Raw genomic sequence first — 16654 nt, 5'->3', positions numbered from 1 at the left:
AACTCCCAGAGTTCACTCAGACTCACGTCCATCGAGTCAGTGATGCCATCCAGCCATCTCATCCTCTGTCGTCCCCTTCTCCTCTTGCCCTCAATCCCTCCCAGCATCAGAGTCTTTTCCAATGACTCAACTCTTCGCATGAGGTGGCCAAAGTACTGGAGTTTCAGCTTTAGCATCATTCCTTCCAAAGAAATCCCAGGGCTGATCACCTTCAGAATGGACTGGTTCCATCTCCCTGCAGTCCAAGGGACTCTCAAGAGTCTTCTCCAACACCACAGTTCAAAAGCATCAATTCTTCGGTGCTCAGCCTTCTTCACAGTCCAACTCGCACATCCATACATGACCACAGGAAAAACCATAGCCTTGACTAGACGGACCTTTGTTGGCAAAGTAATGTCTCTGCTTTTGAATATGCTATCTAGGTTGGTCATAACTTTCCTTCCAAGGAGTAAGCGTCTTTTAATTTCATGGCTGCAGTCACCATCTGCAGTGATTTTCGAGCCCAGAAAAATAAAGTCTGACACTGTTTCCACTGTTTCCCCATCTATTTCCCATGAAGTGGTGGGACCAGATGCCATGGTCTTAGTTTTCTAAATGTTGAGCTTTAAGCCAACTTTTTCACTCTCCACTTTCACTTTCATCAAGAGGCTTATGAGTTCCTCTTCACTTTCTGCCATAAGGGTGGTGTCATCTGCATATCTGGGGTTATTGATATTTCTCCCAGCAATCTTGATTCCAGCTTGTGTTTCTTCCAATCCAGCATTTCTCATGATGTACTCTGCATATAAGTTAAATAAACAGGGTGACAATATACAGCCTTGACATACTCCTTTTCCTATTTGGGTTAGGGTTAGGGTTAGCATATACATATTTTAATGACTTTGAATATACACACAGAAATAAGTAGTAAATTATAGACAGCTGTCCCAGATTGTAACATAATATGCCCTAGATATTATATGAATGTCCCAGATATTCTAACTCCCAAGTCCTACTCCACTGGCGTTTTCAAGCTTTGGTGTTCAAAACATTTGCCAGAGGGAAGAGTCTAAAACTGAGCATTCGTATGTCTCAGTCCCTGCATTTCCGATTCTGTACGTGCGATGTAAAGTCCAATATTCTGACGTGTGTGGCCTACAGACAGAAGCCTGAAAATACTGCAGGGCGGCATGGAGGTTTCTAACTATTCAGCAGTACTTTTTCAACGACGATTCTGGGAGCCGCATGTGTATTGGGTTTACTGGCTATCTTCTGTTCAGGCACCCTGTGGGCACTTGACCATGGCGATTCAGGATATGCATGTGCTCAAGCTCCTTTAGTTGTGTGGGACTCTTTGCAACCCTATGGACTGCAGCCTGCCAGGCTCCTCTGTCCACGGGATTCTCCATTCAGAATAGTGGTTAAGAGCAAAGAAGGCAGACCCTCTGGGTTCACCTCGCAGCTCACTTCACCACTCTGTAGCCATGTCTCATTCACAAAAGGAAGATAATGATAATACCTTCAACAGTAATTGTGATGATAAGAATGACAGACAGCAAAAAGCCCTACGTGAGTTTAGAAGAAACACCTCCATCCTCCTTGAAGGATTTATCCACTGCCTGGTGAACAAACAGATGTCTGGGTTTAGGTGAGTTGGGATTCCAAATTTCCAGACACCCTGGATTCAATGAGAGCAAAATGGGACGTTGTGGCTTCTAATAAGCTAGACAGCATATAGATCTTTGGGATTCCCTGATAGCTCAGCTGGTAAAGAAGCCATCTGCCAGTGCAGGAGACACGAGAGACATGGGTTCGATCCCTGGGTTGGGAAGACCCCCAGAGAAGGGAGTGGCAACCCACTCCAGTATTCTTGCCTGGGAAATTCCATGGACAGAGGAGCCTGGTGGCTATATAGCCCACTGGGTCACAAAGAGACACAACTGAGCCTTGCCAGGATTAGGTCTGAGAAGTGGAGCAAGTCCATTCTGTAATGATCTCTCACCCTTGAGTGTAGTCAACTTCATCTGGTCCAAAAGTTCTTTCCTGAAGTAAAAGGAAAATCTGCCTTGTGGCCACCAAAATCTTTTCATCCCCTTATCATCATCCGAAATGAAACTCCCAGGTAAATCACATCACTGGTTTAAAAATACGCATGTATTTCTCAAAGGGGGTATACTTGGTATAACCATTGAATCAATGTGTAATAAAACCCAGAGCAATAAAACCCACTTTTATTTTTGTGCTCCATCTTTTGACAAGTGTTGAATTAGACAGATAAGGGTTTGATATAGTAGCATTTTCTGACATTTCTGTATCACTCAGCACACATACAGGCAAATAATGCTTCTCATATTAATGGGCTTTTATTAAAAAAAAAAACAACAAAACTGTAAATTCGATTCTCCAAAGTTGAGACATTGAAATCATCAGACTTTGCATTCAAATCTGTTTGTTGATGGCATGTTAAAGATGATTTCTACATTTGAATATTTGAACTTGTTCTTTCAAACGATAAAGTTCTACAAAAGAGTAGATGTCACGTCTCCCAACAACAGTTTCTCTCTAAAGGAATGTGCAAATATGCATTGCCCACTTCCATTCACATCCGAATTATCATCCCCTCTAAAACATTCTACTGCTTTCTCATCTGCTCTTTTCTAGATTACTTAATTCTCTTTCCACTCTCACAACCTTTATAGCTTCCAGATGCCACAATCATGATTTTGTTTAATGGTTAGCAATTATAATGGCCGTGACTAAATTAAACCAGTAATTGTGCAAAAGTCGGATATCCTTGTGTAATCTAAAAGTTATCTAGCTTTACAGACAAAAATGCAAGAAACAGGATACCTTGAACAACAAACGTGAGAAAACAAAGGACTTTCTTTGGGTTTTTTAAATAAGGCGATAGGGGATTTCAGCTAAATGAAGGAAGAATATAAGAAAGGGGGTCATACCCCAGTTGGTTAGAAGGAATTCCCTGAGATTTAGTGGACAGGAATGGAATGTGCTATCTGGGCAATATGATAGAGTGAAAAAAATTCTGAAAACAGAAAAAAAATTTCAGTTTTACTCTCCAAATTAATATCAGTACACTTCTATGCAGCTAAAGACAGAGCTCAGGAAATGAGAGGTGGGTCCTTAATGCATGGATTCAAGATGAGAGGGTAACAGGCAGGAAGGCCAGGGGTCTCCAAATAGAGGAAATAGCCTGCAAGTGTCAGACATTTTTATCTCTCTTAAGCGGCAGGAAGAAACAAACTAGCAATATTTTTTCCTTCTCTATACAAATTTAAAGGGAAGTTTCTCTTAAAATATTGTGTTGCCATAATGACACCCGGCTTCGCCTGAAGTTAGCTATTCTCGAGTCTAGAGATAACCAATGCCTTTTTCTTATGGAAATGTTTGTCTTAAGCTATGCTAATGTACTATGCCTTTACCCCAAACTCTGTCTCCAAGTCGGTTCCTCCTCTTGGCCCAGAACCTACTTGACAAACCAGTATGGATATTGTTCCCCTAATCTATGTAAATGAAACTATTTGTATGGTGGTCTGCCCTTCTTCAAGATTCAAGTTAATCATTTTATGGCCCAGGATAAACCATTTATCCCAAAATGCATCTTATGGGTGAGGGGCCTGGTGCCATTCTGAATTTTAAGATATTCCTTTCTTTCATTAACAGACTGCTAGTGACTATATAACATCCAGCTAAAGACCAGCAGGGGGGTACTCTTTCTGCCCCCTTCTGATGCCTATGTCAGAAGCTTTCTCTATCTCCTTTATACTTTAATAAAACTTTATTACACAAAAGCTCTGAGCGATCAAGCCTCGTCTCTGGCCCCGGATTGAATTCTTCTCCTCCGGGGGCCAAGAATCCTGGTGTATTCGCGTGATTCAACAACAACCTTTCAAAGAGATAGTATATGGGTATGTGTGTGTGTATATATGCACATATAGTACATTTGTGTACATGTATACATGTGTGTGGGCTTCCCTGGTGGCTCAGATGGTAAAGCGTCTGCCTGCAATGCGGGAGACCCGGGTTCGATTCCTGGGTCGGGAAGATCCCCTGGAGAAGGAAATGGCAATCCACTCCAGCACTCTTGCCTGGAAAATCCCAGGGACGGGGAGCCTGGTGGGCTGCCGTCTACGGGGTCGCACAGAGTCGGACACGACTGAAGCGTCTTAGCAGCAGTCGCAGAGAGAAAAGGCGAAAAGCGGGTGGAGGTAAGCAGCGATCTTGCTGATTCACAAACCCAGAAATTTCCTGGGTAAAATCTGAAACCTACCCCCATACAGAGAGGGTAAGGAGTGCCTGAAGAAGCAAAGACAGGGGCATCCACTCCAAACTGGTAGGTGGCGGGTTTAATAAGTAAGGGAACTTACACACCAGACCCGTCTAGGGCAGACACCGGACAAGTAGACCTTGGCATCCACCCACCAGAATCTTACAAGAGTATGTAGTGGCTTTAACCGGGTTTGGTCACGGACACTTTCCAGAGGGTCTCAACACACCCTACTCTCTCAAGGCTGCTTCCTGAAAAGAGCCCCCACGGTGGGAATGGAGGGCAGAAAGTACATCCCAAGTACTGGGGAGGGGAGGAGACTCCAAATGCCTGGCCCAGCGCTCAGGTCAACTGGGAGTCACATCCTCTCAATCACTTCCTTCAACAGTTACCAAGTGTTCACAGAAGAAAAAGAAATGCAAATGGCTTTTCAATTCATTAAAAGATCCTTATCCTTGCTTATAGTAAGAGAAATAACAGTTAAAACTATACTGACTGCAAAGCAGAAATATTTGTTTATTTATTTGGCTGTGTTGGGTCTTACTCGAGGCATGCAGAACCTTTTTTTTTTTTTTTTTTAGTTGTAGCCTTTGGAATCTTTAGTTGCTGCATGTGGGATCTAGTTCCCTGACCAGGGACAGAACCCAGGCCCACGCCCCCCAGCGTTGGGTGCACAGAATCTTAGCCACCAGACCACCAGGGAAGTCCCAACAATGTCATATATTGATTCTTGATTTTTTAAAATGTTTTTAATGTTTAAAGTACTATGAAGGAGAATTTGGTGATATTTAGAAAAATTACGTGTGTACTTAATCTGTATCCCAGTTATCGCACTTCTAGGAATGTATTTCAAAGATACATTGACAAAACTTTACCCAAGACTGCAGTAGATTATGGAGAAGACAATGGCACCCCACTCCAGTACTCTCGCCTGGAGAATCCCAGGGACGGGGGAGCCTGGTGGGCTGCTGTCCCTGGGGTCGCACAGATCAGACACGACTGAAGCGACTTAGCAGCAGCAGCAGTAGATTATATTTCTCTCCAGCCTTCCTTAGTACCCACATTCTGCCATGGCCTCATCGCGGGTGCAGCGATTCTTCATCTTTGATGTTGGGCTTGACCTGGAGGCTTGTTTTGAAATGATGCCATGTCAGTGGAAACAACAGTGTGCTAGCCCCAAAGCTAAGCTTTAAGAGACATAAACAATGAATGATTATTTTTATATTCAGCTCAGTCTTGGCGGTTGTTTACTACATGGCATTTTGTAGCAAAAGCTGATACAAAGGAAACATTGTTTGTTATAAATAGCATGTCATTGGAAACAATCCAAATGTCCATCTATAGATGACTGAATGAATAAACCAGGGTCAGACTACACAAAGGATTATTATGCTTTATGCTTAAATTTTTTAACAGCAAGAGTAACTGCCATTTAACTAGATCAATTTAAATATTCATATGCAATTATTTCTGCTGAGAATCTTCGAATTTTATGTATCAGTTCAGAGCATTTAATTTTTCACAGTAACATTTGTGTTAATCAAGGCACCAGCCCCAAAGCACTGCCCTCAGCCTTAGTAAAGCAGATGTGTAAAGTATCAAATCTGGATTGTTCTTCCCAGGAAAATCCTGAGTTACTATGGGCCAGGAGTCTCAGACTTTGCTCATCAAAAGTGATCTCAAGCTCCTAATGGCCACCACGCATGAAGGAACAGGGAAAGATTTTTGGAGGTATAAGTTGCTGACTGTGCGTGGCAGCTGACTAGGTTTTCCTTGATTGCTGTGGGGAGCTGTATATCATGACACGTAAGATGACAGGTTCGAGGTCAGACACCTGAGCTCTAATCCCTGACATTCTGAAGTATGACCAGCTTAGTTATCATAAAACTCAAGTCTCTTCTCCATCAATCAAGGTTAATAGTACCTACCATTGAGCTTTGATGAGGATGAAAAGAGGGAGCAAATATACAGATTGTGCAAGTGTCTGAAAGATCATAGACACCCAAATATATTTGTACATCCCTTCTCATCAAAAGTATGGAACTGTGAATGTAAATGTGGGCTCTGAAATCTTAATTTAATCTTAATCTTAAATTTAAGATATCCCTTAATATTTTCAAAGAAATTTATATAAAGTATTACAATACTCACAAGGCAAAATTCACTATGTCTGGCATCCTATAAAAAATGGCCAGGTGTGCAAAAGCAGCATAATATCTACAATGAGGATATAAATCAACAAACCAAAACTGACTCAGAAATGACAGAAAATGGAATTTGTTTTCATAACCTGAGAGACTTTGATTTGAACTTGAGGCTAAAGGCTTTGGCTTTAAGATATCTTGGTTGGGATATTTGGAAATTTTATCTCTCTGGAATTCAAGATCAATAACATCTCCAATCAAATTTTTGTTAATCTACCCAAGATTTTCCCTATGTTTGGAACAGTAAAACAGACCTTAAGTCATCTCCATCCACAATAGTGCCTGAAAGTCTTGATTCATTTGTTTATGTATGACTACATCTCAGTCCTTGAGAATCTTGAAGGCCACATTTTATCTTAAACCTGCAGAAAACTGGTCTCCATTGTATATAGTAATGTTAGTGACAACCAACCAAGAAAGCAGCGTCATAGAGATGTGTGTTCAATAAGACCACTAGATGGCGCAATATCTTCACATTTCATTAACAACACTAAAAGCCCAGAAGGGAATTTAGTCCTTTACGAGGGACTCTTACCGGAAAGCTATCCTAATTTGTCATTCCGGCTGCCTGCCTTACTTGCTGATGATCTTGTGAGAAGGAACTGAGTCTAATACATCTTTGCTTTGCTTTAACTTGAAAGAAAGCTTTCTAATTTTTTTTTCTTTCTGTTGATGCTGTGGTAAGAGTTTGAGTATTTTCAAACACAGATCATGAGATGAATTTTAATTCTCCCATTCCCCAGCTCTGAACACTGGCTGCCTGCCTTCCCATCAACCTTGACCCAGATTCCAGCATTCTGCAAGGTCTAGGGTGGCTTCCTCTCCTGTCACAAGCCATCACTGATCTTTCTAGTCTACGAGCATCTATTTTTTCCTAAATCCTTGTAATACTTTTGTTAGTTCCTTACTAAACAAGACAGTATAACATTGGGCAAGTTACCTAACTTGAGGCTCAGTTTGTTCCTCTATATAATGGAAACCGCTATAGTACATCACTCATGTCTAACACACAACAAATTCTCATAGGCGTATTTATTTATGAGTCTTTAGTATAATATTAGGTATGGTCAGTATTTCCTGAACATGGACAACTTTCCAAGCAACTGCTTACTGATATAGATGGAACAGTGAACACAGTGTATGCAAGCCACAGTCTCACAAGCCTTACAGTAGAGGAAGGAAGAGGGGGATAAATCATCCCAGCAAGATCTACATGGACTATGGGAACATGCAGCAAAGATAACTTCTCTTGTCAGCTAGAATTAGGAAAGTCCCTTTCAAGAAAGTATTATCTGAACTTAAGCTGATAAAAATAGCAGTGATTAGCCAAGTAAAGAGAAGAAGGGGGTGGGGCTTTAATGTAGTCTGTGCAAGTGCAAAGGCACCAAGACCAGGGCCAAATGGCTTCACTAGTGAACTGCACCAATATTTATTTTTTTAAAAATGCAAAAAATAGATAAATAAATTAAAATTTTAAAAATAATGCCCAAAATTTACACTCTTTCAAAAAATAAAACTTTTTTTTATTAAAAAAAAAAATTTCCAAATCATTCTAGTATCACTCTAATATCAGTAAGACTCTAATATTAAAACCAAACAAAAACATTACAAGAACATTGCAGACCATTGTATCTTATGAATACACAAACGAAAATTCTCAACAAAATACCAGTAAACCAAATCCAGAATTTATATAGAGAGTTGTAATGACCAAATGGAATTTATACCAGGAATACAAGATATGCTTAAAAATCTCAAAATCAATTAATAAAATATATCATTAACTGAATTAAAAAAAAAAAAACTACATGATCATCTCAATAGGTGCATTTGACAAAAATCCAGTACCTGTTCACGATAAAAACACTAAACAAATAAAAATAAAAGGAAACTTCCTCAACCTGATAAAGGACATCTATTAAATACCCACAGTTAATATGAAACTTATTGGTTAAAAAAAAAAAAAAACAACTGAGTATTGTTACGCTAAGATCAGCATGCATCACTTCTATTCAGTACTGTACTTGATGGAAGTTCTAGTCAGGACAATTAGGTGAGAAAATGAAACAAAAGTCATACAACTGGAAAAAAAAAATAAAGCTATCTCCTTTTACAGATGATTATCTTGCATATAAAAATCTTAATAAAATTAAAAAAATAATAACAAAAAAATAAAATAAAATAAAATTGAAAAGAGAAAAAAAATAAAATAAATTTAAAAAAAGAAATATTAATAAAGCTTACCATCCAAAGTTGTTTGAAGTATTTAACATAATATACAGTAAATAATAAGTGCTGAAAAGATATTAGTTGTTTTGATTATATTCATACTCATTTCAGGAAAGTATGTTTCCATAGTCTTGGATAGCTCTGTGAAGAATCCAATGACAGCTTTGTGTTATACAGCTTTTTCGGACTGTTGGTCTGTCAGTTGTGTATAATAAAGTATTGTTCTTTGAAAAATTAAAAAAAAAAAATCTTAAGGAATCCATTAGACACCTATTAGAACTAACAAGCAAGATCAGAAAAGGTGCAAGAGAGAAGGTCAAAACATAAGAAACAATTGTATTTCCTAAACACTTGCAATAAAAATCCACAAACAAAACTAGGAAAATAATTTGCTTACTAGAGTCAAAAATAATAAAATGTATAGTAATATATTTAACAAAGTACAAAATATCATGCTGTGAAGACTATAAAATGGTGTTTAAATCAATTAAAAATAAAGAAGTTCTAAATAAATGGAAAAGCATCTTAGCTCTATAGATTGGAAGATTTAATATTGTTAAAATGCCAACACGCCCTGATCTACAGACTATGTATAATCTCTGTCAGAATTCTGGTTGGTTTCTTTGTAGAAATTGACAAACTGATCCTAAACTTAATATGGAAACTCAAGAGACACAAGATAGCTTGAACAATCTTCAAAATAAAGAGTATAATTGAAACTCACACTTTCTGATTGCAAAACTTACTACACAGCAACAGTAATTAAGACACAGTATTGTTGGCACAAGATACACAGAATGGAAGTGAGAGCTAACTTATTTTATATATATATAATAGGTACATATTTTTTCAATTAATTTTTGACAGAGGCATCAAAATCATTGATTAAGAATATTCTTTTCAATAAATGATCCTGGGATGACTGGATACCCACATGCAAAAGAATGAAGTTGGACTCCTACTTCACACAAAACTTTAACTCAAAATTGATCAGAGACATAAATCTAAGAGCCAAAATTACAAAAGTCTAGAAGAAAGCATACAATTAGCTTCTTATGACCTTGGATTAGACAATGATTTATTACTTATAACACCAAAATACCCCCAAAACCGAAAGTAGATTAATATGATCTTGCCAGAGGACACTATCAAGAATATGAAAGGACAGATCACAAAACAGGAGAAAATATTTATAAATCAGATACCTGCCAAGGGAATTGAATCTAAAATATATAAAGAATACTGGATGCTTGGGGTTAGTGCACTGGGACAACCCAGAGGGATGGTATGGGGAGGGAGGAGGGAGGAGGGTTCAGGATGGGGAACACATGTATACCTGTGGCGGATTCATTTTGATATTTGGCAAAACTAATACAATTATGTAAAGTTTAAAAATAAAATTAAAAAAAAAAGAATTCTTACAACTCAACAATAAAAAGACAATCCAGTTAAAATATAGGCACAGGAACTGAATAGATATTTTTCCAAAGAAGACAGTATCTGAAAAATGCTCAAAATCATTAGTCATCAGCTCAGTTCAGTTCAGTCGCTTGTGCCCGACTCTTTGCGATCCCATGAACCGCAGCACGCCAGGCCTCCCTGTCCATCACCAACTCCCGGAGTCCACCCAAACCCATGTCCATCGAGTCGATGATGCCATCCAACCATCTCATCCTCTGTCATCCCCTTCTCCTCCTGCCCTCAATCTTTCCCAGCATCAGGGTCTTTTCCAATGAGTCAGCTCTTCGCATCAGGTGGCCAAAGTATTGGAGTTTCAGCTTCAACATCAGGGGGATGCAAATTGAACTGCAATGGAATACCCTCTTTACACATGCTAAGACAGCTATAATCAAAAAGACAATAAGTATTGGCAAGAATGTGGAGAAATCAAAACCTTCACACTTGAGTGGTAGAAAATATAAAAAGAATTTAGCTACTTTGGAAAATAATCTGGATGTCTCTTAAAGAATTTCACATAGAGTTACCATTTCACGCAGTATTCCACTCGTAGCTATGTAATATACCCAAGAAAAATTAAAACATATGTCTACACAAATCTGGCATACATATCTTCAGAGCAGGATTACCATACTAACTAAGGTGGAAACAACTCAAAGGTCTAAGAAATGATAAATGGATAAGTAAAATGTGGTACAACCTTACAACAGGATATTCTGTGGCCAAAAGAAGAGAAAAGTATACAGTTCTGATACATGCCACAATATGAATGAACCTTGAAAACATTATGCTAAGTGAAAAAAACCAGTCACAAAAAGCTCTGCCTTGTATGGTAGCATTTATATGAAATGTCCAGAATAGTCAAATTTATAGACACAGAAAGTAGATGAATCGTTGTCTGTGGTTGGGAAGATGGAGGGGTAGGGGAGCAGAGATGGCTAAAAGGTACAGGGTGTCTTTTGTAGGTACTAATAGTTCTAAATTATACGATGATGAAGGTTGTTCAGCTCTGAAAATGTCCTAAAAACATTTAATTTTACACTTTAAATGGGTGAATTGGGTGACATGTGAATTATATCTAAAGAAACCTGTTAAAAATTATTGGTCATGACCAACTGACGGGCTGTGTGTGACCTGGTACTCTGAAGAGCACTTTGTTAAGAATTAAGAGAATTCCAGTTTGCCTAGGGCCCAGGGAACCAATGGACTACTGATAAGCAGAAGGCATCAGTGATTTTTGAAGCCACACAGCTAGAGAGAATGGAGTTTGGAAACTAGATCTGTCTCTCGTGTGTGTGTGTTTAAGCATTATGATACATAACTGTAGTTTGTAAATAAAAAATCTTAGGTGCAAGTTCAGGCTCACCAGCTTGCCAAGAATGTGAATCTCAGGTAAGCATCTTAGAAAGTGGGGAAAACTATATTCATTTCCTGTGCTCTTTGTGTGGAATAAATGATACCATACAAAATACCACTAATCTAGCAGGCAAAATAGAAAATAGTCGATCTTGTTGCTGAGCAAATTTGGATGATTGTTATATAGTTGGTGGCATGTTACTCTTTGAAAGATGACTTCAAATTCTGACCAGAGGAGATGGGCGTGGTGAATGGAGGTTGTCAAGGCAGGGGGAAATGTGATAAGCAACAGTGGGATCAGAAAAATGTAAGGGCTGAGAGAACACTGAGTGCATCCTGGCTGAGCACAGTGTGAGCCAAGAACACAGGATTAGGCCTTTGAGGACAAGCTACAAGTGGATCTTTAATCAGGCAACAGAGTGGAGCCACAGAAACTTTCAGGCTGAGTGAGAATATGTTCAGATTTGTGTCTTAGGAAAATGCATCCATCAGTATCTAGCATAGAGTAGATACTCAACAAATGTTCTCTAGATGACTGGCAGCAAAGTCAAAAATGCTGTGAAAAAACAGAAGCAGCGAGTAGAGAATCCAGTTAGAGGCTGTAACACACTGTTGGTCACACACTCAAACCCATCACCCCACCCCATTCCTTTTAAACAGAACTTGGCTTTCTCCCTCCTCCATGAAGGAATGTATTTCAGAGAAGTTTGGCTCCAGCACCAGGGAATAAGAAAGCAATGGCACCCCATTCCAGTACTCTTGCCTGGAAAATCCCATGGACGGAGGAGTCTGGTAGGCTGCAGTCCATGGGGTCGCTAAGAGTTGGACACGACTGAGTGACTTCACTTTCACTTTTCACTTTCATGCATTGGAGAACGAAATGGCAACCCACTCCAGTGTTCTTGCCTGGAGAATCCCAGGGACGGGGAGCCTGATGGGCTGCCGTCTGTGGGGTCGCACAGAGTCGGACGTGACTGAAGTGACTTAGCAGCAGCAGCCAGAATAATTCAGGCAGTCCTTCCAGGGGTTGGTTTCAGCATGGGTGTGTACTGGAACACTTGCCTAGGGAGACATAGGGGGATTCTGCTAGAGAAACACAAAGAAAACAGGAGGAGCCCTTTTCATGCCTCTGGATATTTTCGTGTCTGTGTATGATGTCTAGGCATTTTCCAGGCGGCGCTAGTGATAAAGAACCGGCCTGCCAAGGCAGGATATGTAAGAGATGTGGGTTCGATCCCTGGGTCAGGAAGATCCCCTGGAGAAGGGAATGGCAACCCACTCCAGTATTCTTGCCTGGAGAATCCCAGGGACAGAGGAGCCTGGCAGGGCACAGTCCATAGGGCCACAAAGAGTCACACGACTGAAGTGACCTAGCACACGGGCACGATCTCCAGAATGGCTACCGCCATCCTCCAATCAGGCTGAGGGTAAGGCTGACCAATCAGGTGTACAGAACCAAAAGAATGCAGAGAAGTGGCCCCATGTCTACTGGCTCTGGAACCACTTCAGATTCTTTATTACGGAGAAATACATGGACTTATTATTCAAGCCAGTAGGGTCAAAGTTATATAATACTTAAAGCCAAACACTTGTTGATGGATAAGAGACCATTACAGCTCTCCAGGCAAAGGGTAATTAAGGCCTGAGTAAAGACAGTGTCCTCAGGAACAGAATGAGTTGAATACATTTGAAAGGCAATTTAAGCATAGAGTCAGATTCTCAGATTTAGCAAATAAAACTAAAGGCACACAGTTAAATTTGAATTCCAGAAAAAGCATGAATCGTGTGTGCTCAGTCGCCTATAACACTTTGCAACCCCATGGACTGTAGCTGCCAGGTTCCTCTGTCCTTGGGATGGATTATCTTGGCAGGAATACTGGTGTGGGTTGCCACTGCCTCCTCCAGGGGATCTTCCAGACCCAGGGATCAGACTCACATCTCCTGCATTGCAGGCAGATTCTTTACCACTGAGCCACCTGGGAAGCCCAAGCAATAGTATGTGTTGGGCAACATTCAAGACATACTTATGCAAATGTATTATTTGTTGCTTCTCTGGAATTCAGATTTAACTGAGTGTCCTGTGTTTTTGTCTGGCAACTGGAGCGTAGAAACTTCAAGACTTAACTATGGATTTGATGTGAGAAAAACATCAGCAAAAAGAAGTTACAGATGCCTCTGAGGTTGTTAGCCTGAGTCGCTGGGAGCCTTGGGATACTACTATATATAAGAAGGAGAAGTAAAGGCATTTTGTGGAGAGGATAAACATTTAATTGGGAATTTTTAGTGAGGGAGATAGTCATCACGTTATCTTAGAATAGGAATTCTCAAGCAAGGGTATTCTGCCCCCAGGGGATATCTGGCAATATCTGGAGACACTTTTGATTGTCACAATTTAGGTGGGGTGAGGGGGGGGAGGCAGATGCTATTGAAATCTACCGGGTAAGCATCCTGAGATGTTGTTGAACACCCTGCAACACACAACAAAGAGTTATCCCACCCAGAACGTCAATAGCAGCGAAGTCGAGAGACCCTACGTTAGAGGAAAGGGTAAAAAGGATGTTTTCAGAATTTGTATATCGTCTGCATTAGATTTTGATAATCTGATTTCTTTATTTGTTCAGCAAGCATTTACTGAGCATCTAATATGTAGGAGACTTGTTGGCACAAACAAGAGGAGGAACAAAATACAGTAGGGTATTTCCAGAAGCTCAGCCTACCAGGGGACACAGATGTGTAAAAGTGTCTGGATAAAAGCAACTGATGAGTAAAGTGGGCTTCTGGTGGCTCACTGGTAAAGAATCTGCCTGCCAATGCAGGAGACAAGGGTTTGACCCCTAGGTTGGGAAGAGCCCCTAAAGAAGGCAATGGCAACCCACTCCAGTATTCTTGCCTGAAGAATCCATGGACAGAGGATCCTGGTGGGCTACAGTCCATGGGGTCGCAAAGAGTCAGACACGACTGAGCCACTAAACAACAAGAATAAAGTAAACGGAAGAAAATGTGCTTTTATGTAAATTTGAGAAACTGCAATAAGGTTGCTGCTTCCCCAAAACATGGTCTCCAGAATATTAGTCTGGCAGATACTCGGTATATGAGGCAGACAGATCTTTCTTTATCCCAGAAAAACATGCAGCTATATACCTCCACCACAGTCTGGAAGAACATTACTATGGATTGCATTCTAGGCTCAGAAGGGCAGGAAGAAGCACCTGTGCCTAGCATCCCCCTAGTGCCGTCGTATGCCGACTCACTTATTCACAAAAGCAGGGCGAGCTATTACCATAGGCACTTCACAGGTGAGAAGACTGAGACTCAGAGAAGTTGCATAATACACAGAGTATGTCTTTACAGATCCTAGCACCCTCCCTTTCAGACTGTTTTCCCTTATTAATGCTTGTGGTTTTACCTGCTTTCGTTAACTAAGCCTATGTTCCAAATCTCAAAAAATGATTGTTGGGGAAAAGAGAACTAAAATCGTGCAGTTATACAATCAGACTATTAATGGAATAAGATCGCAAGAATACTCCAATAATGATGGAATATTATTCAGCACTAAAAAGAAAACGAGCTACCAAGCCATGAAAAGACATAGAGAAATCTTAAATATGTATTACTAAGTAAAAGAAAGCCAATTTGCAAAGGCTAGACACTGTCTAATCCCAACACGTGACATTGTGGGAAATGGTACCACTATGACAACAATAAAAGGATGAGTCGTTGCCGAGGCTTATGGGGAGGGATGAATCAGCAGAGCACAGAGGATTTTTAGGGCAGTGAAACTATTCTGTCGGATAGAATAATGGTAATGCTAAATGCTCATGCTCAGTCACGTCCAACTCTATGTGCCTCCAGGGATTGTAGCCTGCCAGGATCTTCTGTCCATGGGATTCTCCAGGCAAGAATACTGGAGTGGGTTTCCATTTCCTCCTCCAGGGGATCTTCTCCACCCAGGGATTGAACCCACGTCTCCTGTATTGGGGGATGGATTCTTAACACCGAGCCACCTGGCAAGCCGTAGAATAATGGCAGACACACACTATTATGTATCTGTTTAAAGTGAAAGGGCTGCTTGAGGAGTTCTGTTTGAAAAAATGGTATATCCCCCTTCGGTGTGTCCCTCAGTCTGTGGATCCTTTGTATTTGTCCGCTTTTTCTGATGAAGCCTCAGCCCTCTGTTTTGTGAAAGGATATTTTCCCTTGAGACTTCACACATTCACACATCCTCTCTGGAAGCATACAGCTAAGAGGCAGTGGGTGGAACATGGGCAAGCTGTGGATTTTGAACTCTCCTGATTGATGGGTGAATATAAGTGTAAAGTGTAAGTCCCGTCAATGGACTAAACTTCAGGTTCTTCATCTTTAAAATGGAGCTGATATTGATAATTATATTTAATTATTCATTATCATCTGACTATTGTGCTAGAGAGCAAGGTCCACAAACTCAGGAATAATGTCTATTTTCTTCCGTATCGCTTCCACGGTACTGGCACAGAGCAGATGCTAATAACGCTGTATTAGGGGAATGGACGGATGAATACATGATGGAATGACACTGCCTGGCATGCAGGGTGATTGTGAAGCCTGAACAGCCAGTGTAGAGAATAATGCCAGGTGTCTCCTTTCTATAGCCCTGTGAATCTGTCTTTTCACCGGAAGCAATCCTCAACTGCCACCAGGAGAATTACTCCTGGCAATTAGAATAACCATAGGCATCCAGACAAAGAGAGATTTCAGGAATATGACTGACCTAGAGAAATGACACAGCTGCTCCATGTTCCCTGAACAGCATTTACAAAAGTAGGCTTCTGTTCTTTGCTAATTGCACACTGGAGAAAGCATGTCAATTTAAATGTAACCTGTTTCAGCCAAGGGATAGGCTATTTCTAGCCCATGTCTAACAGAATGATTCCCAAGAAGCCTCAAGCCTACTGATTCAATTAATCGAAGAAAACTTCTGAAGTTGAGATAGGCTTTATTTTAGACCCTGTTATCATTTCCCTTGATTCTAAAGAAGGCAGAATGAAGAACAGAAGGAGTGGCACTTGGCTGGAAGAAAAGAAGCCTATGTCTTATTCTGACTCTGTCCACGAGCTGTGTGTACTTTGGGCAAATTGTGTCCCCTCTCTTGGCTTCAACTTACGAA

The 16654-nt window shown here is 40.4% G+C and overlaps 1 protein-coding gene across 1 annotated transcript in view; it reads right to left on the bottom strand.

Annotated features, from left to right (window-relative positions):
• Positions 1 to 9758: 9758 nt before the first annotated feature.
• Positions 9759 to 16654, bottom strand: part of LOC147359647 (uncharacterized) — a 442120-nt gene continuing 435224 nt past the window's right edge. Inside the window, exon 11 of the mRNA XM_086337343.1 lies at positions 9759 to 12573. Coding sequence (XP_086193469.1) covers positions 12519 to 12573 — 55 coding nt within the window. The 3' untranslated portion in view covers positions 9759 to 12518. The remainder of the gene's footprint in view (positions 12574 to 16654) is intronic.

The sequence above is a fragment of the Bos grunniens genome, chromosome 14, assembly GCF_055505025.1.
Source record: "Bos grunniens cultivar Pamir isolate PY7600 chromosome 14, Bosgru_T2T1.0, whole genome shotgun sequence".
Taxonomy (NCBI): domain Eukaryota; kingdom Metazoa; phylum Chordata; class Mammalia; order Artiodactyla; family Bovidae; genus Bos; species Bos grunniens.
This window is presented reverse-complemented; position numbering and strand designations above follow the sequence as displayed.